Source organism: Patiria miniata, unplaced genomic scaffold, assembly GCF_015706575.1.
Source record: "Patiria miniata isolate m_02_andy unplaced genomic scaffold, ASM1570657v1 HiC_scaffold_9, whole genome shotgun sequence".
Lineage (NCBI taxonomy): Eukaryota > Metazoa > Echinodermata > Asteroidea > Valvatida > Asterinidae > Patiria > Patiria miniata.
Window position 1 is genome coordinate 15309203 of NW_024037076.1, and position 24318 is coordinate 15333520.

The window sequence follows — 24318 nt, forward strand, 5'->3', positions numbered from 1 at the left end:
CATCAGCCGTTCCCAATGCAACAACTCTACAGTAGGCGATTTATCCGTTTCTGCTTTTGTCCTTTTACCTCGCCCCTTAAGATTTGTCTCCAGTTTGCCCCCGGGCCGTGGGGTAAGCTGCGATTTGTTTCCCGACTTCTTAGTCGTCTCTGCATATGGGCGCCTACAGTTTCTGGCGACGTGCCCCTGTTCTCTACACCTAAAGCAGATGTCGCCTGGTGCAGGTTTTCGCCTTACTCGTTAATAAGTAGCGCGTCCATTTATTGGCCGCCCCTGCTTCGTAGCCCCTTTTCCGCCCCTAGCTATGTGCTCCATCAGCACCTTCATCTCTTTCCGGATTTCAAAAATGGCTTCTTCCATTCCCCTCTGCTTCTCTACAATATCAGCTTGATACTTCAGCAACAAAGGCTCACACTCGTCACCAAGCACTCTTGCGTACTTCGGCTTAATCCGTCCCGTCCTCTGCTCTTCAACCTTGAGAAATCCCTCAGTGGCAATTGCTGCTTGAATTGCTTCTTCCAAGGTTCTTGGCCTTGCGCGAAAGATCCCCTCGACGGTCGATTGATCCTCTAAGGCGTCGAAAAATGTCCCCTCGCCAATCTGTCTCTCCCTTCGTCTGTCAGCTCAGGGTAAGCTAGTCCCGACAGTTCTCGAATCGCCTGCCCTAGTTCCTGAAGCGTCTCTTTTGCACCTTGCCGCCTGTGGCGCAACTCCACCAGGTGGTTCTCCGCCAGCTGGCCTGGCCCAAAACGCTCCTCCAGAAGGCGCACGAGTTGACTGTAACTCACATCTTTCCCTCCAGCCTGTTGACTCCCTAGCACCTTGACTGCAATCCCTTGCAAACTTGCTGCCAGAAAAATCTTCGCCTGTCCGTCTGACCAATCGTTCGCTAGTATCCACGCCTCGAAGTGTTGCAGGAAATCACGCCATGGAGTTTTCCCGTTAAACCGGTCTGGTGTGATGTTCGGCCGCTTCGTCTTCACCTCCTGGCGCACCTTAACGGCAGGCGCAGCCTTGCCTTCCCCCAACTCTTCTTTGGCACCTTCAGCTGGTTGATCCACACTCACTGATGACGGTGTGCATGTCTTTTTCTCCTCAACCGTAGCCGGCGTGCAGTCGCTGGACTCGGCGCTGAGTGTACCCTCAATTATTGATCTCGTGGTCACCGGAGTGTTTGCTGGTGCAACAGGTGTTCTGCTGAATTTAGTCCGAGGCTTGGGTGTAGGTTTCGGAGTGAATGGATTGAACGGCGAATGTTCCTCTCGTCCGCTGAAATGTGTAAACATCGAAGTGTTCGGCGTATCCTGAAATTCTGGTACTGTCCAGTTCTGCCGCCTATGTTCCTCAGTTCCCGCAACTCTCAGCTCACGCACCTCCGCCTGTAGCTGCAATACCAAATCTCCCAACCGACGTGTTTCCTCCCTGTAGCTCTGAAGTTCCGCGGATTCTCCTTCGGCACCTACCATCACGTCATCCATCGGCAGCAGTCCCCTTCCTTCCATCGAGTGCTGATTCATGTCTAAGTACTAGTTGTTCTACCTACGACGCCTATCCCACTTCTGACACCAGTTGTGGCGGTCGTGCCGACAGCCACCCCGAGTCGTCCTCGGCCGACGTCAGCGAGCGGTCAATTCTGAGAAGGCCAAGGGAGCAGGCCCATTTTGGGGCAGTCTACCGCCAGGCGCAGCAGGGGAACAGGGCAGGGGAAGGAAAACGGGGTACCTCTAAATCAAACACAGGACTCTTCTCTTTAGGTGAACATTCCTTTATTATAATCTACTCAGGCAGACTGCAAATCATCTCTAGGCCTTGACAGGTGTTGGTCAGCAAGTTCCCTGTACAGATATAAATCATCCCCACTAGGTTAACGTCCACTCACCACTACGGCCTCGCTACTTATTCCGGTGGACGGAGTTCCTCCCCTCTTCAACTGACCGAACAAGCCCCCGCTACTTATCCCAGTAAGAACCTCACTTACGGACACAGCTGCCTACTACCACTAATCTGCACGGGCGAGGGACTGAATAAACACGCTCAGCAACTGCGACGCACTACTGGTCACCCGTGTCTAACTCGGGTACGGCCGTACGGGGCTGGAACTGCTCAGGAACTGAGGAACTGAGGAACTGCCGCACTGAGCGCGCGCTCGCGCTTTTATACCCACGCGGCAAATAGCTATTTTATAGCTACGATAGCCCCTGGCTAACACCAAACTGCTATTGCGCCACAGTATTAAATAATAGGTGGTCTATTTGTTTTTCAGTCGTAAACATTTTATCTTTAAAGCAGGATTGGCTATAACAACTTCCGGATTTGAGGTGCTGCTATGCTGTCATCCGTTTCTTTCCTCTCTAAAAATACAACAACAAATTTTCGTCCGGGAGGGGGGGGGGGGTTCCCTGTCCCTTGTGCAACATAGGGGAGAGCTACCCTCTCCGTCAGAGGCGTGGCATTTGTTTCACTCCCTTCAATTGACGAGCTGTTACAAACATCAAGATGCTTTCAAAAATAATTCAAATACCTGACAGTTCACCCATTCCTATTGGTCGAGAGCCCGTCACGTGGCCGGTTTCAAACGGTTGATGAGGACCGGCTCGCTGGTCCGAATCAATTTTCCAGTGTCACATGAAATTTGGACTCCGGTGCCAGTACCGTTTTGTTGATTGAACGTTCACAATCCACACGTAGACATGCGCAACACTACCAGTGAGTCAGTATACAATATGAAATGATTTGAGGGTGGACAGTCGATATTAGCTCCCCCAGGTATTGGAAGTTGACATCCTAGTTTGTCAACTTTCAATACTGAGGGGAGCTAATATCGACTATCCCCCCGAAATAAACCATGTAATACTTGTTTTAGTATACCTCATACATATTCAGTTGCCGAATTTATCCGTTGCAGTATGCACCTCGCGATCATAAAATCTTCGGAGAAACTTCAAAGTTAGGGATCCAAATAGCAATGTTAGCTGGTGAAGCCGAAATGGAGACCACGCCAAGTTTTAGTAAATCCAAGTAACCGTCGTCAGAATCGAAATAGTACATGACGCAGCAGAGCTCGCCCCTCGTACGATCTGAAAGTATACTTGATGCACAACATCGTTATTGAATTTCAATGTAACGCACATGCAGGCACCAGACCACTCCTCATTTGCATACGTGTTCAACATTCTTGCACATGCAAATGATGGATTCATCAGAAATAGTCACAATTGTTTTGGTCTGGGAACTAGACTAATGTGTAGCTAGCTAGGAGATGTTCGCGCGTGCGTATTTCACCCGTGCGACAGTTCCACGACTGCTTCGTAAAGCGCATGTTTAGTAGACTGTCGCACGACCAGTCTCGGTCAAAGACAACCACGAACTATTGAGGAGCCACTCATCAGAGTTTATCTGGAGTTTTAATAAACTCGCGGTCCCGGCTGTAGGCGGTTTTGGCCGCGGGTCTAGGGTCAAGAGAGCGCGGGCAAAAGTATATCCTGTCACAGCTGCTGCAGAAACTGGTCTCATGGCCTGATGAACAGGGGTAATAATTGTGAAGCGCTTTGAGACCTTTGGTATAAAGCGCCATATAAGCACTATATTATTATTAAGCACTCTGGGCTTGGGCTTCTCCAAGAGCTTTATTTTATACATTTTGACCTAGACAGTAAGACATAATGTCTTTGGCGTCCATATTGGGAAGGTGGTCACTTTTGTCAAAGGACTTTTTCTACAAATGTAGGGTTTTAAACCATGTTGTGTGGTGCATCGCTGATTAACCAGGTCTCCTCTCGCTACAGTGGACTTAATTGACCATATCAAAGGCACCTAAACAGCTGAAGCTGGCAATTTGAGAAAATGACGGGTAAGTTTTTTTTTACAAGGCAAAGCTGCGAATTAGGCCCTTTAGCTGAACATCTTAGTATTGTATAACATGAATAAGCTAAAACTATGCAAAATATCATGCCTTTATCATCAAAGGCATAGACCGATTCTGAAGCCCAGCCCAATGAGGTTTTGGTCAATTATTACAGTCGTGATGAACCCTATTAGGACCGTGAAGGAGCACAAACGTCTTGTAATAGCTCCGAAACGCTTTTGCCGATCGGCATGAAAATTGGTGACTTCTCCAAACTTGTAACGGTGTAATATTTTAACAATAATTCATGAATTACTTACGTAAGTCCAAGTTAGGTTTAGTCAAACAGTTTTGAAGTCTCTCTTACAGTCAGTGTCTTTCCCCACGATACCCAGGCTTGGTCTGACTATAGAGGGCGATATGTGCGTCGCGCGCCATGTATATAAATAGCCAAGGGCCTCGCGCTGTCTGACTGTTAATACGTGCAGTATCCCAAACTGCCCTAATTCATTATATTGGTACTCAAATTCCGGAGAATGTCCTTGGTTAGCATGGCAAGCAATTTAAAACTACAGTAATGTTAAAGCTTGGTTATTGTGTGTAAGCACATGAAAATAAGTGATTTTCGTTGGTGAAAACCATGTTTTCTCTCGTGGAACCAAGTATCCACACAAGGTTTCCACATTAGACTACAGTTCATAGTCTCGTGACCAACTCCAAAATGGCCTCCATTTGCGCATACTGCTTTTAAAGTTCACTTCTCTGCAGTCTGCACTATTGTCTTTGTTCTGGGGTACCTCGTTAACATTTTGTGCATAAAGAAATGCAAAAAAACCCCACAACCATAAGTACTTTATAGGGCTCATTGTGGTAGAAAATACAAACTTTGGAACAAAAACAGGATAAAAAAATGAAATTTGCCCCAAAAGTAAGTACAACGCCCTCTAACGTTTGCACTGTGTTTTAAAAAGTGTTTTAATTGGATATATACCGACCAAAAGAATGTTTGGTACCAAGTACCAAGTGGCCAAAGCTGTTGGTTGGTCAATTGTTATCAGCTGACGTCATCACACTAATCAACATGTTTGGATAGGCTATGGAAAAACACTTGAATCGAAGGAATTGTTACACTTGCCAATGCAAGCTGTTCAAAATATATCGTGTGAGGGCGCACTTTTGTGGAACAAACGGCACACGACGCCGGAGTGAGGCTATCCACAATAGCGTCTCGAAGGAGACTATAACATATTGACTTTATGGGAGTTGTATTAGGTCCGTGACAGAAAATTTACTCTCGAGCAGAACATCTTACAGAAAACATATCATAAACTGGGGTCACCTTAATTATTACCCTTGGTAACGGGCAGAAGCCTTACCCTGTATAGACCTACTACCGGTATTACTGATAATAATTATTACTATAATAAAATTAATTCCATGAAAGTCATTTCCTAAACAATTATATTGCTATTCTTCCATGGTTATAAATATCATAACTGTTATAATTGTACAAGTTTTGTAAATAATATCAATTTCATTAAATTCGGATATCTTGCAAAGTTGTCCCGCTATACGGGGAAACTTTGATAGCACACTAGGAGGCTCTAAATCATATTCAAAGAAACGAATTGAAAAAAAATTGTCACTAGGTTACAGATTAGTGTTCAGGTGCAAACAAGTACAAGGGGAAAATATTTGGCTTGTCATGTTTCAGACATTTATTATTATTTATTCAGCCAAATAAAGGATACAAATATGCAATAGACAAAGACTACAATACATAGGCCTATACATCAATAACCAGGAAAACATAAAGAGAAAATATTTATCACCAAGATGGGCTAGGGGCAACAAGAGCAAAAGAAAATACTGTAGTCCGTAGACCTATAACCCCTCAGTCAATTTGATTGATTATTTGTTTCAAAACAAAAAACGAATATACCAAAGAAAAACAGGTGATTGGTCCTATTACAGATTATATGCTGGGTACATTAAGGATAAAAAGGGGTACAAGGGATTAACTACACCTAATTACAAAAGAAAATACGATGAAGTGCACACAAACAAATATAAAATTAGAAATACAAAAGGAACATTAAAAAGATACACCTGAAAGGAACATTAAAAAGATACACCGAAATTAGACCTACAGTTTTTCTAAGGACTGGACTGATATTAGAGGGGGAACATTAAAATGATGGCAAGAACGAACACGTACCTTACTAAATACCCCCCCCCCCCATAATCCATGTTAAGAAACGAATCTCTGAAAGTTAAATCGACGATCATAACCAAAGTGAAAACTTAAAAAGCCGGTTAGAGAACTACTCTAGAATTGACATATCAATCCACTGTGGCTCAGATCTGGCATTAAAGATCCCATACGAAGCTGCTTCCAGCCCATTGCTAAATTAGATGAGAACAACCTGTCAAATCTACCACAGTTGACGGTAGGTTAAACACTGCAATGATTTAACTCGTTTCTTGCAGTGGAGGTCTTCTTTCCCGGTGTCTTTTAATCGCAATCGTAAACTAACGCTACTAGCTTGGACTGGACTTAATATCAGCCGTTGGGGGCTTAACATTATAAGTTTTTCAAATGCACAGAAATGTAACGATTTTATTCAAGGTTTTTTTTGCGGGTGTGCATCCGTTGCCATAATAACGCGATGGAGATAAGATCGTTCGGAGGCTCGAGTTTCGACCAACAATTTTCTCACAAGTAAGAATTTCCAGCAAATGTCTGGTTTTGGTTTATCTGTTCTAATCACCTGCAAATATACAGCATTTAACCGCTCCAGTTACCGTTGTTTAACCAAGAAGCTCAGTCGTTTTTGTATTATATTTTTTATTGTAAAACATCTTTTCCCGATGGTTATCAAATTCGGACGCTCTCTGCTAGTATTTGAGATGCCCTTGAAGATAACCAAAAAATAATACTTGTTCTATTCGGTTACAAAAGGTCTTCTCCACATTATGTACGTAGTCAAACGAGCTTCATACATTAAGGTGAACTATGTTCACTGCAAAAACTGTGGTAAGCAAGTAAACATTTTGTAAACACTTTCTTTTACCATTATTTTGTAAACAAGTTTAAATACTAAACAGAGTGTTGATTGATATAAATATTTAGCATTACATGAATATCGATGTTTAGAAATTGGACACATAGTCTTTAGTTTCTTTACATGTTTACAAAGTGAAAGGAGGATTGTGTTTAATTGCTAAACGCACTTTCTAGAGTAATCCTTTATTTATTTTTTTCATTTCTTGAGTTTCCCTACACTATGTGGGTTTCATCCCACCTTTATGAATGAAAATTTGTTCGTCGTGTACGTCTCTGCATATTTCCCCAGGATTGCGAGCTACAGTGACATAATGGACTTTTTTAAGGAATCTTATTTTTGTATACCAGAAAAAATACATGCGTATATGGAATATTTAATTATATTATACGTTTTTTCTAGAAAATCGTACCATAGCATCAATAAAATATGTGAAATGTGAAAAAATTTAGACATCATTAGCTATACATATACGGACGACTGTTTTAAACAACAGTTACAGCTATAACTAACTGCAATAGTACTTTTGATTTCAAGGTTACAGTTGTTCCGATAATAGATTCATTAAACATTGAACCCCATTATGTATTACTGATCGCGTCCCATACTGTTATTCCGAAGGATATTTTCGTATTAAAAGTATACTTGAAAAGCTTATACCTGCACGGTGTTTGGTCCCAAAATGAGAGTTCAAAACGAAATATATATAAATTCTTTCTCTTGTCCCGTTTCCTCTGAGCATTCTTTGACATTCGTTTTTCTTTTATTTCAAGACCGTATATCATCCATCACTCAACCCTATCGATTCATTCAAAAACGTCAGCAGATCTTTCCGGGGGAAGTATAGGGTGAGTCAAAAAAACCGAAACCCAAATGTTGGGACCATTGTTTTAGTGAAGTTCTGCATGTAGCACTTTCAAAATCAAGGATATGAAAGCCCATGTTTAAAGTACAAGAATCATTCGAATTTCTCATGTACTTTTCAAGTTACGGAATTTTAAACACAACCACCGTTTTAAGGTTCTGTCCACGGTTCACAAAAACAGTTCAGTGTTCTTTCAGCAAAACAAAAACAAATCACATAGGGATGTGTGTAAATTGTTTTCGTTTTTCTGAAAGAACGCACACTTTTTTTGTGATCCGTGGTCAAAACTTTAAAACGGTGGTTGTGTTTAAAATTCTGTAACTTACAAAGTACATGAGTGATTTGAATGATTCCTAACTAAAAGAAAGCTTTTGAATTGGGCTTTAATGTCCTAGATTTTGAAAGTGCTACATGCATAAATTCAATGAAACAATAGTTCCGACATTTGAATTTCGTTTTTTTTTACTCACCCTGTATAGCGAATAACCCCATGCGGATAAACTGTATGTTCCCAAACACTTTTGAACTGATACCTCAAATGCTGATCCATTCCTCACAGTTCACCACGTGCACGTACAATTCTGGTCCGATATGTATTTTGCATTCACACGATCAACTGTTCATGCATGTCTCCTATTCTCGCGCTTACCTTCTAAAGCCACACTCGTCACAGAGGTGCAATGATGATGACAAGCACAGCAAATAACAGCACAAAAAGACTGAGGCATCCTTATCAAGGAAACAAAACATCACATCAACCAACCAACCAACTGACAGCCAACCAACCAACCAACTGACAACATTGCTGTCTCTCAAACTTACAATTTGTTTTTAGCTTTTTATGATAAATTTTTCCCTTTTACATACAAGTGCCCTTTTTAAACACATTATTTATTACACATGCCATTCTTTTGAATATGCTTCGGATGCAAAGTGTAACGCACTAATGTTTCACCAGACATTTCTCCAACTGACGTCTATCTTAACTCTCCATCGACACTTTATCACACACTGGATATCCCACTCAATTTTATTTTACCTCTAAATACGACGACTTCTACCATCCCAGTTTGACATTTGACCTTTGCTGTATTGTTTTGTTATTTACCAGACGAGGATGTTGTCTGAATCAAAGTACCTCCAGCATCTGTATACTATAATTACCCAGGGATAGAAGAAAAAAAAAGTTGTTATTTTTTTCGGATCTTAATTACCATTGGTTAAACTCTAAGAAGTAATATCTAATTGGGAGAACATCGGAGTGGGGGACGGCGACAAGTTTCCCCCACAGTATTTTGCAAATGTTTCCACCGTTGCAAGACTGTGGTAGATTTGACAACGGGTATTTTACAGCGAAGAATATTTGTAGGCGCCACCTCCAAACCCTGTAGGAACGTCATCCGAATGTGTTCTTTCAAAATACAATATTTTACGGACGCAACAAATGCGTGGTACTTTTTAGTCCATTTTGCACCGACTCCAAACTATAAACATCAATATTTTACCTCGCCAAAACGTTGGTCTTAACTCCACCTGTTTACTTTTGCAATGTTCATTACAATTACCCACATGTGCTAGATTGATATCACTGTACACAGACACACACACCCAAGCATACATGACACATTCAAAAAGAGTTATCTGGAAGATGTCTTCAAGAGTAAAGCATCTTTGAATCACTCAACAAAAATGAGACTCGTGCTATGTGCACATTTGGTTCTGATATTCGAACTGGAACTAAGGATTTCCCTTTTGAGTCCGGCAGCTAAGGACATGACAGACTTGTCGCAAGCTCCTCTTCTTGACTTATAAAAACAGTTACCTTGATTCATATCTCGGTACAAGGAGAAGAACTTGAATCATTGGAGCCAATCCCGACATGGTGCTGGACTCTCATAAATGACTCTCATTTCAGAATTACGCTACAGAATCGCACCGAATCAATATTATACTTAGAAATTGAACAGTGAACATGAAAAGCTCGACGCTTGAAAAAGCTAGATAAAATTCAAGTTGTTGTCGATTGGAACGAAATACAGAGCGAGTTGAATTCAAAATACGATGATGATACTCAGTGCAATGTCTGGCACTATCGACTATTTGGGACCACTGTAGTCATAATTTGAATGCTTTGGGTTCGATTGGCGCGACTCTGAAACATGTACAACTTTGCCTCTAGTATGGATAGGTCCGTGATACGCTACGTAGTACTCTCCTATCCTATGGGCTTAAACGTCTCGCATATAGTTTAGATTATTAAGGCGCTCAGTCTGCTAACCATTTTTTCCCCTAGATATACCGAGATCTTACCACTCCTGGGGACAGATCTCTTTCCGTGCAGCTGTCCCACGTCTGAGGAATAGAGTCTCCCATTAACATCCGTTCTAGCACATCTCCCAGCTCATTGAAAACGACTCTCTGAACACACAACTGTTATCTAAATCACCACGGCATAATTTCTCTTTCTTGTCAGAATGTAAAATTATGTACCGTTTTTAGTTTGTTTTCTTGTTTCTTAATGTTTCTGTTTTTAGTTGGATGTATGCGCATAATCGGTGTTCATTAGTATTTGTATTATCACTTGTATTTGTATTATTACTCAATAGTTTCCCATTGTCGTACTTGCTAAGAACACACTCTCGCAATCTAACAGCCTGTCTAATGCTCCTCTGTGTTACATTACCATAGTTTTCCCACCTAGATGACACAAATCAATGCTCAGCCATGTCTTGCAGCAATGCTAGAATGTGAAGTATTTGCTTTATATGTACATTAGAATCAGAAGTGTATTCCAGCTTATCGCATTCATTGGGTTGTTGGGACAAATTCAGGGAGCATAATGTCTGATGATTATTATGCTTCCACAGACGGCTTTTTCGAAGTTTTGACCCACATTTAAGCATGGCGCCAATCATAATGCTAATACGACCTGCGATGAATGATACGATAACGCGGTACCCGCTGCTATGTACATCAGATTCTATGTACATCAGTGGTAAGACGTCTGCACTAGAAAGCACGAGGTCGTGGGTTCGAGTCCCACCGAGTGATATTTTTTCCAACTTTCACTCGGGAGGTAACACACTGAGTATACAGTCTTTACGCGTCGGTGAAGGGCAAAACCTATAGTTTAGTCGGAAAAGGGGGGTATCGTGCACCCTCGGAAATCAATTTCTAATCGACGTGTCTAGGTCAGAAAAAATGCGTAGAAAACGATTTGCTATGTTGAAAAATTCAAAAAATGTCCCACGTATTGTTTTTATGCAAATAAGTGCCGCCATTACCGAAAAATCTATTTTTAACTATATCTCAGCCAATATTGCAGATAACTGAACGAACTAGGTGTCTAAACCCATGTTTTCAAGGTCAGAGATCACAATAAAACTATTTTGGAAGTCACCACATGTGTCTGTGGCATAGGAATATGCAAATTAGTGCCGCTAATACCGGAACATCATGTTTTTGGCATATCTCGGCCAATATAGCACATAATTACACCAGTAAGGTGTCTAAACCCATGTTTTGATGGTCAAGTATCATTAGAAGACCATTCACGAAGTAACTATGTGTGTCTTTGGCATGAAAATATGAAAAATATTAAGTGTCGGTTTATCAGATATTTGATTTTTAGCCAATATCTCGGCCAATATATTGCACTTAACTACACAAGTAAGGTGTCTAAACCCATGTTTTGAGGGTCAGGTATCATTAGAAGACCATTTACGAAGTAACTATGTGTGTCTTTCGGCATGAAAATATGTAAATTCTAATTTGCCGGTTTATCAAAAAATTGATTTTCAGCCAATATTATATTCAATTTCAGCCAATAGTACAGTTTATTTTAAATATGATGGCTTAAAATAAACTTTGATCATTGTTGCTTATCAAAAACCCTTCTGTCAACAGTAGCTGCAAAATTGGCCGAAATACTTTTTTTTTTGGCTAAAAATCAAATTTCCGATAAATCGACACTTTAGAATTTACAAATTTACCTGCCAAGGACACATATAGTTACTTCGTGAATGGTCTTCTAATGATACCTGACCCTCAAAACATGGGTTTAGACACCTTACTTGTGCAGTTATGTGCAATATTGGCCGAGATATTGGCTAAAAATCAAATATCTGATAAACCGACACCTTATAATTTACATATTTTCATGCCTAAGACACGCATAGTTACTTCGTGAATGATCCTCTAATGATACTTGACCCTCAAAACATGGGTTTAGACACCTTACTGGTGTAGTTATGTGCTATATTGGCCGAGATATGCCAAAAACATGACTTTCCGGTATTTGCGGCACTAATTTGCATATTCCTATGCCACAAACACATGTGGTGACTTCCAAAATAGTTTTATTGTGATTTCTGACCTTGAAAACATGGGCTTAGACATCTAGTTCGTTCAGTTATCTGCAATATTGGCTGAGATATAATTAAAAATAGATTTTTCGGTAATGGCGGCACCAATTTGCATAAAAACAATACGTGGGACTTTTTGGAATTTTTTAACATAGCAAATCGTTTTCTACGCATTTTGCCTGGACCGGACGCCTCGTCACGGGTGAGCGAGAGGGACTGGACATCCCGAAGGACTTGTCAGGCCCCGTGGATCGCTGATAGGTCCCCATGCGGAAATTAGAGGTAGGCCATGAAGACCGTGTCTTCATGCTGCTATGGCGCATCACGTGGTGGAACGTACGCGGAAACTTCATCTGCATGACGCACTTGCGGAAGTTGGCGTTGAAGACAATGTACACAAGTGTGTTGAATATGCTGTTGCTCATAGCCAATGCCTCCACGACGTAGAAGAGAGTGTGGTAAAGCGCAAAGTTCTCTGACATCGACGCGGGGATGACTACGTCACGGGTGATGGCGAATCCATGGTAGGGGGCCCAGCAGAGTGCAAACAGCGCCACCACAATGATAAGCATACGGATCGTCCTCCGTTTGGAGTTCTCAGCCACTTGTTCCTGCTCCTCCGTGTTATGACCACCGGGAATCTCCCGGAACCACAGCGTCTTGGCAATCAGGTAGTACGCCACGCACATAGCGACCAGCGGAACCAGAAATTCCGCACACACCATTAGCAGAGTGTACGCCTTCATAGCGTAGCCGTTCTTCCAGTTCTCGGCGCACTGAACGATGACCGTGCCGTCGAGTAGCCGCACCGTGTACAATTCGCTGTGGACGGCAACCGGAACCGTGACTGTGGTGGAGACTAGCCAGATGATGACCAATAGGATAGATGTGGTGCCTCTGGTCATCCTTGGCTTCAGTGGATACGTGATGACGATGTATCTAAGTCAATTAAAATGAAAACAAAAATAATCAATATAACCACTGTAATGTGCTCAAAAACAACAATTTGGCTATTAATTTAAGCTTTCAACCTCGAGACAAACGTGGACCCTGGCAGGGTAACTTGCCTCCTCTTTTCCCTGAATCGAATTTTGAGATTTTTCGACGTGTATCACGTGACGCTCACTGTGAATTACTAGGTCCAATCCTCCTCATAAATGTTAACCCATTTCCAATACGATCATCACTTATTCTTTCATTTATTTGCTTATTATCCTATTGAGCGTAATATTTTGAAATGATCATGTTTTCGGATCTGGCATGGCAACGAAGTGCTTCAGTCTGTACCCGGACCCTTAGGCAAAATTTGACAAACTGCTAGCTCATTGTAAATTCATCCGACTTCCTCAACTAATTATGCCCACAATTTTGACATGCAAATGATCCAGAACGCAATTCTGTGACCATACAGTCACTGCCCATAACTCGCATGTGTCAATCGGTGACGAATGTTTCCCGGAATTAACTTCCCTTTAAACAATTCTTCCGGGCTCTGAATCAGAAGAAAAGGGTCAACTTATTTCATCCATCAGTAGGATTTGATTAGATACATTTTTTTTTGGGGGGGGGGGGGCAGGGGGAATCAATGATTCAATGAATCAAAATTGTGAGGACTCGAACCTATACAACCTGCAGCAAAGTGACCACCGACCTAGCGCAGCAGGACACAGTGCCGCATCGCTTTTCGCTGCGAGTCTCAGCAACGTTCGAGTAGCTTGCACGTGTAAATAAACATTAAACGAGAGCGTTCGATTAGCCATCACATTATACTCATGTCTGCGCCGGTGTCAATCACCAGTGCCCCACTTCGCAAGCGGGTACCGGGTGGATGCCCCAGGGGTATTGACTTAGCCGGACGAGTTCTTGGCTCGATTGAAGATGGCGGAAACTTGAATTAATGCAATTAAGAGAGTATTTTAAAACTCATACGTAATACAATTTTAGTTAGCATGACCACTTGGACAGACAAGTTTTGGATAATCCCTAGAATATCTTGAGATTCAAGCAATTATTGATAAAAATATTTTAAATTTATCATCTGACCGGACGACAGCATTTGGTGTGTTTACATTGTATAGTCCGAACTGGTAGTCAATAAAGTGTTTTGCTATACCTATGTCTTGAATACCGTATTTTCATTGGCCTAGAACGATCATGTGTTGAGTATATATAAAAAGTTATGGCACACTCCTTCTTGGATATAACGTACCGCAGGGAGTGTGCTATGACTTTGAGCGTAAAAGTCATAGCACACATAGCTGAACATCACATCCGCTGAGTGCTGAATACTTCTCCAAAGCTATGTCCTCATGATTCACTCCCCACTGAATAGCCTGTAATCAACAGAAGTAATTATAGAATAACAGTGTGAGGAATCGTTCTAAACTGTCAGATGACTGGGTTAAGGGCTACAGCGGCGTAGCCAAAAATCCTAACAGTGTTTCTTCCCAAAAAAGTGTAATTAACTGTGAAAAAAGGGGGAGGCTTAAATCAGAGCTAATGTCATGATTTTCCCCTGCTGGCCCTCCCACTGAAAGCTAGCCCCCCACCCCCCACCTGTGCCCCCTTACCAAAAAAGTCCTGGCTACGCTGCTGAAGGGCTAGCCGCTGTTTATGGACTAAGCCAAAGGTGAATTTTCATTAACTGCGGCCAGCCACCAACCCAGTCAATAATAACCATCACTGTATATACATGTATTCTTTTATTTTGCTGAAATACCAACTTAATAAAAACAAATAGTGTGTACATAAAACAGTATCAGTTACTCACTGAAGATCGTCCTGCAGACCCATATTCGCCTCTGAGTGTCTTTAACAAGGATGGTGGAGTGGAGTTTCTCCTCACAGCACCAAGAACTGCACCAAAGTTGCTGGATGTCAGTCGATTTTGTTTATACGCAAACCTACACATCAAGAAATAAAAATAACAATGAAATATGTCTGGTTTTTTTTACTTGCATGCCCAAAGACATCACTCTTAAAAACTGCACTTCAGATCTCTTGTGCTTGCAATCCAGATTTATAAAGTAAATAGTCATTTTACTTTACATAGGAATACAAAACTGTATTGTCCTCAGTAAAAGTAGCATTTAATTTGTTTACTAATGAAAAATCTGTTTGAAAAGTGAAACAACAACTATAAAATGCTTACCACAAAGCATTATGACGTTGACCAACAGTAGTCCTTTCAATCACCTTGACATCCTCTTCAGAAACAGCCATGTGTTCTACTACATTCTCTACTTTGTCCGGGGCATGTTCAAATTCAGGTGTGCTTGTTATAAAAGCATAGCTTTTTACTTGTTTGACCTATTGAAAAAGTTGCATAAAAGTCTGTTAGTGAAAATTTAAGTCCAGAATGCGGTGTTGATTGGGTGGAGAACCCACAAACCAACCCTGAAGAAAATATACTGACATGCGGCAAAGGTGATAGTTTGAACAATGCTGCCATTGATTTCACACAGTTAGGGAAGCATTATACCTAAATCGAACAACATTTTAAAATTGTCTTTATTTTAGTGCATGCACTCTATTTGGTCATTGTGCATGATTACAATATTTAATTTTTGTTTAAATACTCTTTTACTTTTAAAACTACCAGTGAAAATAATGAGGTTAATTATTGACCACAATCTTACCACTTCAGGTTCTTTGGAAAGGATCCACCCAATCCCAGTAAATCTTCCTAGCAAGAAAACTCTCTGTAATAGCCACTCCCTATCCTCCTCTTCCACAAGTCTTTTTATTCCAGCTGAAAAATCAAAAAATTTAAAATTACTTGTAAGAAATTTCATCCACTATCTCTACAACAGAGTTTAATGCCACATCATCAGGGGGTTGGGGAAACGGTGTGTAACGTTTTGTGTTGGCAGGCACAGGTTTGTGGTACAATCAACATTTAAAGTCGCTTTAATAAATCACAGCGCTTACAATAGGCGCATTTTAAAACCCTGATCATTGGGCACACTTAATCCTTCCTGAAACTTTCTCAACTCCCTGGGGAGCATACAACCTCAAGCTGCTACTGAGCGCTAAGGGATTAATCAAACACCATGCCATCTTGGCCCTTGCAGGTTCCCATTTATACACATGGGCGAAGATGAACAACTTAGGGTAAAGGGTCTTGCTCAAGGACACAAACTTCACAGCTGGCCTGGCCGGGATTCGAACCCACATTCTGATGACTCAGCCACCAGAACATGAGTCGGGTGTACTAGACAGCTCGGCCATGACACTCCACACACAAAGAATCCCTGTACTCCTAAATTACCTGTACTTGTACTTGGAGTCAGCTGTGAAAGTCTCTTCATTGGGGTTTCTGGGGATTTGCAGGGTTTGGGGCGGGACCACTTGCACTCAAGATCAGTTCTTGAAACATTCTTTTGAATCCATAGGAGGAGCGCTGCCATGTGGTGACATCTGTCCCGGCCCACTGGGCATTCACATGATGAAAAAGGTAAATTGGACCCAACGTATCGTATTGCCTTTTAACATTCGGACATGGTGTGGCGATAGTAGGGTCAAAGTTGAATGCAGTCCATGATAGCGTTTCAATCAACAACCCAACCATTTGCCAACAAAAACATCAGATTCCACCCTCAAAATGGCCGCAAAATTACTAGATATACCACTCTATACAAAAGTAGAGATCGATGACTAAGATGGAGGTACTAAGGTTTACTAATCTGTATGAAAAGTCAAATCTAACGTTTAATTCTGAAGTCTCCGTAGCCTTGGTAGCCAACTTTTAGAATTCTACAGAAGACACTATCATTTTTCGGATGGTGTGTGGGCTATAGGCTTTGAAAATCCAAATTGATCCACTTTCTGAAACACAAATCCACCCAATAAGTTACCCTGGTTGATCCATAGGCCTAACTCTTGAAAAGTTAGGAACAATGACATTGGGACCATCAGACAGAAGTTTTGTGGAAAATTCTGAGATTTTACTCACCACCGTGTGTTTTCAGACATCGAGTACATTGACCACAGACGTCCATTTTCAGGAAACAGTCGCCTGCATACGTGAAGCCAGGCAACATGCAAGAACGCGCGTTGTCATGACATGACATAAGATATATGGGGAGCGACATTAGGTCAAGTAGAGTACCTTGACTCGGGAACATAGAGGCCTTTATACAGTGTTATAGATACACACGCGTGCACCATTCATGACGTGAGTTATATCAAAGATAAATTACAATCTTCAAATTTGAATGATATCACAGCGACGACAACATGGGCTATTAAAGGAGACCTTGGTATTGAGGCCAAATAAAAAAAGTAACATGTTTATCGTCCCTGCCCGCTTCTTTTTTGGAGGCCGCCTCCTTTTTTTTGGCTATTTTTTTACTGAAAAAAAAGATAAATATTCAACAGTGACATCAACTTGGCCTCTTTGTCTGTTGCATCTAGCCCATATAAAGCTGGTACATGTCATTTCAAGTCCAAGTGACGGCCAATTTATAAAAAAAAAGCTGGCGGCCATCTTGAAAAATAGCCCAGTCGGGCAACCATTTTGGAGGGGATAAAAGGGCCTCCTTCTTTTTTTCAAAAAGGCAGGACGCTAAACATGTTTTTTTTTACTTGGCCTACATAGTAAATTTCACTTTTCATCCACATCATAAGTAAACCTTAGTACCCTGATCTCAGTCATCGACCTCTACTTGTATCTCAGGTGGCGTACCTGTTTTGACGGTGAAATCCGATGTTTTGGTTGGCAAAATGGTTGGATTGTATTGATTATTTTGAAACACCATGTCTGCATTCAACTTGGACCCTAGTATAGACATTGGGCTCGGGCTATTGAGATGAATTGGTGAAAATACTGTAGTTTATTCAGTGAAGGGAACCTGGGGTGGTAGTAATAGCCCCATGGATTTGTCTCAATTACTGGACTTCCTCCAGACTACAGAGGTACATGAAGCGCAATTGGGGAAATGTTGGGACTCCCACGCTTTGGAGATAATACAATTGTTTTTTTTTTATTTTCCTTTTATGTTTATACAGATTTTTGTACTTTTTCTTAGTGATCTATGGCTTTAGCCTAGATAATTTCCTAAAGGGAAATTAAGTCCAAGAACCATTTCGTTGATTATCTGTTTCCGAGAACAAAAGATTTTTTTATGCATGCATGTCAAATATTGTCAAGTCAGAGAACCAGATAGTCGACTGCCATTTATCCACTTGAGGCCTATTGGTAATATTTAAATAGCAAGATTTATATCATGTACATGTTTAGGGTAAAGTACCAGTATTTAAATTTGTCAAAACTGAATATAATGAAGCTTGGCAACAAAGACATTATTTTTTTATATTACGTGTACAAGCCACATAATCAGTGTAAAAGTACAGCGTGATAGTTTTTGTTTGAACAATTTCTGTTTTCGAATTTCCCTTGAGTTATTTTGTTTTTTCCTTTTTGGTTTCTACAGTATGGCCCGGCCAATGTGCGAGATCTTGAACCAGGCAAGAAGATGAAGTGGTGCACGTGTGGATTGAGTAAGACGCAACCGTGGTGTGATGGTGCGATTCACATTTCATTACATTAATGTTCCATTTTTTGTTTTTACTTTGCAAGTCCCACAAAAAATCACCTCTTCTGTTATTCCCAAAGAGTGAACATTCACACTATTTTGAGTGAAAAGTAGTTCCATCTGCCTGATGCAATAATGGGTAAAACCATTTAGAGTGAAACTCAGTCATTTGAAAAACAATTCAAGTTTTGTTGAATGATTGTTTTTTCAGACTTTTTCTTTGTAAAATTCAATTGATTGTCGATCTAAATCTTGTTGTCTCTATCTAATCTCACTCTTTGGGTACAAAAGAGTTTAAACTCTGCGTATCTGATGTCAGATCTGTGAGAGTCATATGTAAACACTTCGTATTTCCATTTTTAGTGTAATTACATACGTACATGTATTATGCCCTTGATTGTGTTGATTTTTTTTGATTGGTCTATTGACCTAACTAGGGTAGCCTATCATGACCCTTGATAAGAAGAAATCCATGGATACACATGTATACAGGACTTCATGTATTTTACATTTCACAATATTATGATGATTCTAACAAAATGAGGCCGTGTTCTCCATGTTATGTTGCCCAACACATGACAGTAGGGTGCAGTGTAGGGTGCACTGTTTCATGGTACAATCTTGTATTTTATGTGCAATCTTGCATGCTTACATTGTACGTCTCTCAACCCACGGACCATGGTCCATGCTTAACCCACATAACCTAACCACAAAATGGTGCATTTAAAGCTTTTATACTGGATATTTTCCGATTTTCTGAGTTAATGTATGTAATAGCGGAAAGTTACAGCATAATCTTAAAATTGGCATATCTTTGTTACTCAGAAAAATTGTTTTTCTGGGGAGATTATTCAATTGGCCCTTAATGTAAATAAAAAAGTGTGCTAGGTTGAATGTATAAACACTGCCTTACTGGGTATCGGAACAATGTTAGGTACCCCACAAGGAATGCCCACCGACTTGCCAACTTGAGGGGGTACCAGTTTTTCACGAAATAGATAAACGGATTTTACTCAAAAACTATGAATTTCCAAGATAGGTTGGTCCATCGCAGATAGAAGAGTTTAAGAAAAGGGATATTAAGTCCGAATTTCAGCCCAGGAAATTAATTCTGGTTATAATAAGAGCATTTTGAAATTAGTGTGACAATTGCAAAATTTTAGTACACGAGAACAAAGGAAGTACCCCACTTCTATGCCTGTGTAAGGGGGGGGGGGGTGTGGGGGGGGATATATCCTCCCCCCCCCCGATTCACGTCCTTGCTCACATCAAAAAATATATGAACATGTACAAGAATTGTCTAGCCCCCCCTAAAAAAATTCCATAAAAAGATTTTGCATTAGCAAAAAGAAGGATTGTGATGTACATGCAAACGGTCTCCCCTAAAGAAATAGTTGTGACAAGGGTGCATTTGTAGTTAATATAGTGTGAATGATTTTAGGATTTTATTGGCACTCCCCATTGAAAACATGGCATGAGCCCCCCCCCCCCCCCCCACCCTACCACCTATTGATTTTCGGAGGCCTAAGTGTCTGGAGAAAATAACCGGTCTACATTTCAGCACGCCTCCCTGAAAAAATTCTGCATCCACCCTGCTAGACCCCCCCCAAAAAAAATATTGGTTCTAGAACCGCGCCTGCCTCTTCTCACATCCACTAATTGTTGACTGTGTTCACGAATTGTAAACCCCTCCACCGGCCACTTCCCTCACATCCACAAAACATTGCTAAGCAACTGCAACACTAGATCTGTTGACATCTTTAATTGCGCGTTTAGTTTTGCTTATAAGACATTTTCTTGTAGATTAAATGTGATTAAAGGCTGTTATTATAGGTTTTCCCGTCCAATTTCGCACTTAGTGCATGCAAGAGTATAAATAGTTCATTCAATTTTGCTATAGGGCAACCAAAAATTCAAACTAGTCATTCAAAATCGCCATAGGGCAATCAAAAAAGAAAAACAGTCATTCAGAATCACCATACGGCAGCCAAAAATTCATAATGGGCATTCAGATTCTTCATAGAGCAATCAAAAGTGTAAAAACAACATTCAGATTCGCCATAGTGCATTCAAGTTAGCACGGAAGGACACGTGACTGAAGATAGAGCATTCAATTTCGCCATAGGGTATTCATGTTCATAACAAGTGCACTCAATTTAGCACTGTACACATGACTTGTTACAGTAATACTAATATTCAAATGTTCTTTGCGCGTTTTTCCCAACCTGCAATATGTGTGCCACCAATGCATTGCAATGACCATTCATAAAACTTCACTGGAAATTTACATTATTTTTTACAGATGCCTGGACTTCGATGGTTGTATATGTTTTGTCTCCTGGAGGTGAAATGTAAATTATAGAAGTGGCCTGCTTATTGAGCAAGTTATTTAGTTCCTCACCAGCGCCTTGCCGCAAATTGTATATACATGTATATTTCTTTCATCTCCTTTGGTAATGCATTCTTTGCATTTCACCTTTTGGTTTCCACATATAATTGTCAGCAGCTTGAGAATTAACATTGGCAGACATTACGCAATTAACATGTTACACATTCCTTTTCCTCCAAATGTACTGTGTATATTGGGTTACATTTTAGAAAGGTATACATGCTATGATTTATGTCTCTAGTCAATGCATATAATTGAACAGATGGTGCAAATGACCACAAGAAAATATACATTATGAAAGAAATTTTACAAAGATAAAAAAGGCATATGAATTAACAGGATAAAATGTAAGGAAATTGTCCCTCTGTTAATTTATATGCCTTTGGGCCATCCGATAAATATGATTTTTATTCGGCGACTTAATATAGACAAAGTGGAAGAAGATATAAACATGAGAAAGCTATAAAAAAAACAAATAGAAAAAATTACATGTGCTAAATTGGATGCACAAATTGTATAATTGGATGCCCTATGGCGAAATTGAATGCTCCAACTTAGCTCGAGGGGGTTTCAAGGGCGAACTTGGTTGCACTATGTACGAATTCGTATGCCGATTGGCGAATTTGGTTGCCCTAAAGCGATTATGAATGCCAATTGGCCATTTTGGCTGCACTATCCGCAAAATTGAATGACCTATTTATACTTTCTCATGCACTATGTGCGAGATTGAATGACCTATCTTTACTTTTGCATGCACTCAGTGCGAAATTGGACGGGAAAATCTATAGTATTTTTGTCGAATCATTACACCGTGGTTGGGTGCACCACTTCTCCCAGGAACACGTGGGCCTAAATGTTCCCTGCTTTGTTTTTGCAGGAGCACACAAAGGAACAGGCTTTAAATCTCTCAAGTGGATTGTTCCAGAGAAAGCTCAGAGTGTATACTCCATCTGCATGTGCAAGCACACCAAGAATCCGCCGTTCTGTGATGCTACCCACACTAACCTCCCCGCAGCAGTGGAACAGACTCGGGCCTCTTGCCCTGGTAGGAGTGACCACCACATGAGAGCGTGCCCAAAACTTTGCACCAAGTGTGGCTGGGTGCCAGACTTTTGACGATGGGCTAATTACATGTAGGGCCACCAATCTTTTAGGAATTTTGACTTTAAACTTGAACATCCTTAACGTTCCAAAGGTTTTTGTTTAAAGAAAACCGCACAAATTGAAATACGTGTTCGTGCAAGTAAAGATCTTTGAAGTTGACTTGGAGAAAATCATTTCAAAATGTACACATATTTATAACAATGGACTAAGAATTCCACAATGTTTGATACACTAACGGAAATGTTTTGATTATGAGGTGACGTTTTATTTATGTCAACTTATTTACATCGATTTTGTTTAAATCACTATAATGCAATCTGAGAAAACAAAAACAGTTGTTTATCTAAATAGAGAGGCTCTCTTAAGAGACCTTTTGGTTTGGTTTGTTTCGCCCCACTTGATATGCAAGAAGTTCAAGAATGAGTTTTTTTTTGGTGATGGTGTCATATATGCGGTTCATATGACGATTTTTATAATCAAATTTTGCTAACTGATAAAGTATTTTTTGTGAGATCTGGAAAATAATAACCTGAAATCTCCCCAATTTTAAAGTATGAAGAACATATTATATATAAGCGTACTACGTGACATGCACTAGAAGTAATTAATAAAATATAGGTATGATTATGTTACTTAATATTCATTAAAATACATACGTACTGTTTCACTCAACGTGTATTGGCAACGACCTTAATAGCCCTAACAATGGTGATTATTAAGATTTGATATCATCATAAAATATATTTTGTGAATTATCATACTTATATATCATATGAAAACAAATAGCGTTACAAGAATGCAATTTCATATTAATTGAATAACAGTCTTATACGAAAAAGAAGACAAATAACACATAAAGTAAACGAAACAAAACGTCTCGGCATTATTTCTTCATCAAAGCACACTCTGGTATTTACATTTTATTTATTAAGTTTTTTTTTGAGGGGGGGGGAGGCCTTTGATATTAACCTTTTTGGTTTTCATGACAATTTTTGTTTGTATAATATAGGTTTTCCCTGCCAATTTCCTGAATTGTTCATTTATTTCTGAAAATCGATCATTCATTTTCCTCTGAATTTGACCCGTTTTCATGATTGTCTGTGCAGTCGGTTTTGAGAAACAGAAGGCCAATTACGTTATCTGTGCATTCATTTTCGCAAGCATACCTTTTCGCGCAGAGTTCATGAATACAATTTCGTGAATGTGCAATAAAAAGTACGTTTTTCTCATTCAAAAAGCAGATTCATTACAGATCATTAAACTAAAGTGAAATAGAATAGTCCATGTTTGAAATCGACCTCTAAAAGCGAAAAAGAAGTCTTGTAAACGAATCTGAATGAACATATACGAAAGGTGTTGCTCAATTACTTCATTTATTGCACTGAAATGGAATCGAATGCTCTGGTAGCAAAAATTAACGCGTATTCAGAGCAACTCTCAAATTCAAAAGAAAATTAATGACCAATTTTCAGAAGTAAATGAACAATTCAGGAAATTGGCCGGGAAAACCTATACATGTAGTTACTGTTTACACTTGTAAGGAAAACAAATCTGGCCTCAATTTTTCCATAAACAACGACGTGTATTTAGAACCTAAATACGACATGTCCATATTTTAAGTTGCTTAAAGGGAATATACATCATTTGCTTTTCCTGTAATTTTCAGAATCGGATGGATTTCTTTGGGGGGGGGGTTGGTAATATATAGCAAATATTGTTACACTGACTTTTTTGACGTTTTAGGCTCGTAGATGCTATAAAAAACCAAGAAAAACAATCATTTTCCTGTAGTCGATTGCAAACAAAATTTGCAGACCAACTAAATATGGTCAATTGGGGCCAGTATTTAAAAAAAAAAGCCAGTTTGCTTCCAACACTGGTCGCCAGACCAGTGTTAGAAGTTGATACGAAAATACCACTTTTCTTGAAAATGACAGTACACCAGGTGCCATGATTTTACAGGATGCTTTAGTAGACTGTCATTCATGAACAGTCCAGCAAGGTATTTCAAAATAAATTGGTATTATTGTTTGATGTTTGCAAATGTCGTATTTTCCCTTTAACATTTTTTTTTGCAAATAGAGCATTAGGAATTTAAACTTTGGATTATAATTATTGTGTTGAAATATGGGTTTTCCCAAACAATTTTAC

The 24318-nt window shown here is 40.1% G+C and overlaps 2 protein-coding genes across 2 annotated transcripts; both read right to left on the reverse strand.

Annotated features, from left to right (window-relative positions):
* Positions 1-1776: 1776 nt before the first annotated feature.
* On the reverse strand, positions 1777-13912 carry LOC119720902 (prokineticin receptor 2-like). The gene is made up of 3 exons (XM_038190769.1): positions 13902-13912; positions 12293-13077; positions 1777-1835 (listed from the first exon to the last, which is right to left on the reverse strand). Exons 1-3 carry the CDS (start codon positions 13910-13912, stop codon positions 1777-1779), a joined length of 855 nt encoding a protein of 284 aa, XP_038046697.1.
* LOC119720830 lies at positions 12992-16674 on the reverse strand. The gene is made up of 6 exons (XM_038190684.1): positions 16409-16674; positions 15777-15889; positions 15290-15447; positions 14909-15041; positions 14348-14471; positions 12992-13077 (listed from the first exon to the last, which is right to left on the reverse strand). The coding sequence occupies exons 1-5, from the start codon at positions 16545-16547 to the stop codon at positions 14382-14384; spliced, it is 633 nt and encodes a 210-aa protein (XP_038046612.1). The 5' UTR covers positions 16548-16674; the 3' UTR covers positions 12992-13077; positions 14348-14381.
* Positions 16675-24318: the final 7644 nt, after the last annotated feature.

What these genes read in the sequence shown, in the direction of transcription:
- LOC119720902 (XM_038190769.1), bottom strand. An exon ending in ATGCGTAGAAAACGATTTGC is followed by an intron (nt 1,836 to 12,292) that starts TATGTTAAAAAA and finishes ATATCTGTACAG; the next exon opens with GGAACTTGCTGACCAACACC.
- LOC119720830 (XM_038190684.1), bottom strand. Translation starts at nt 16,547, where the DNA reads ATGGCAGCGCTCCTCCTATGGATTCAAAAGAATGTTTCAAGAACTGAT. An exon ending in GACTCCAAGTACAAGTACAG is followed by an intron (nt 15,890 to 16,408) that starts GTAATTTAGGAG and finishes TTGATTTTTCAG; the next exon opens with CTGGAATAAAAAGACTTGTG. An exon ending in CAACGTCATAATGCTTTGTG is followed by an intron (nt 15,042 to 15,289) that starts GTAAGCATTTTA and finishes CTTGATGTGTAG; the next exon opens with GTTTGCGTATAAACAAAATC.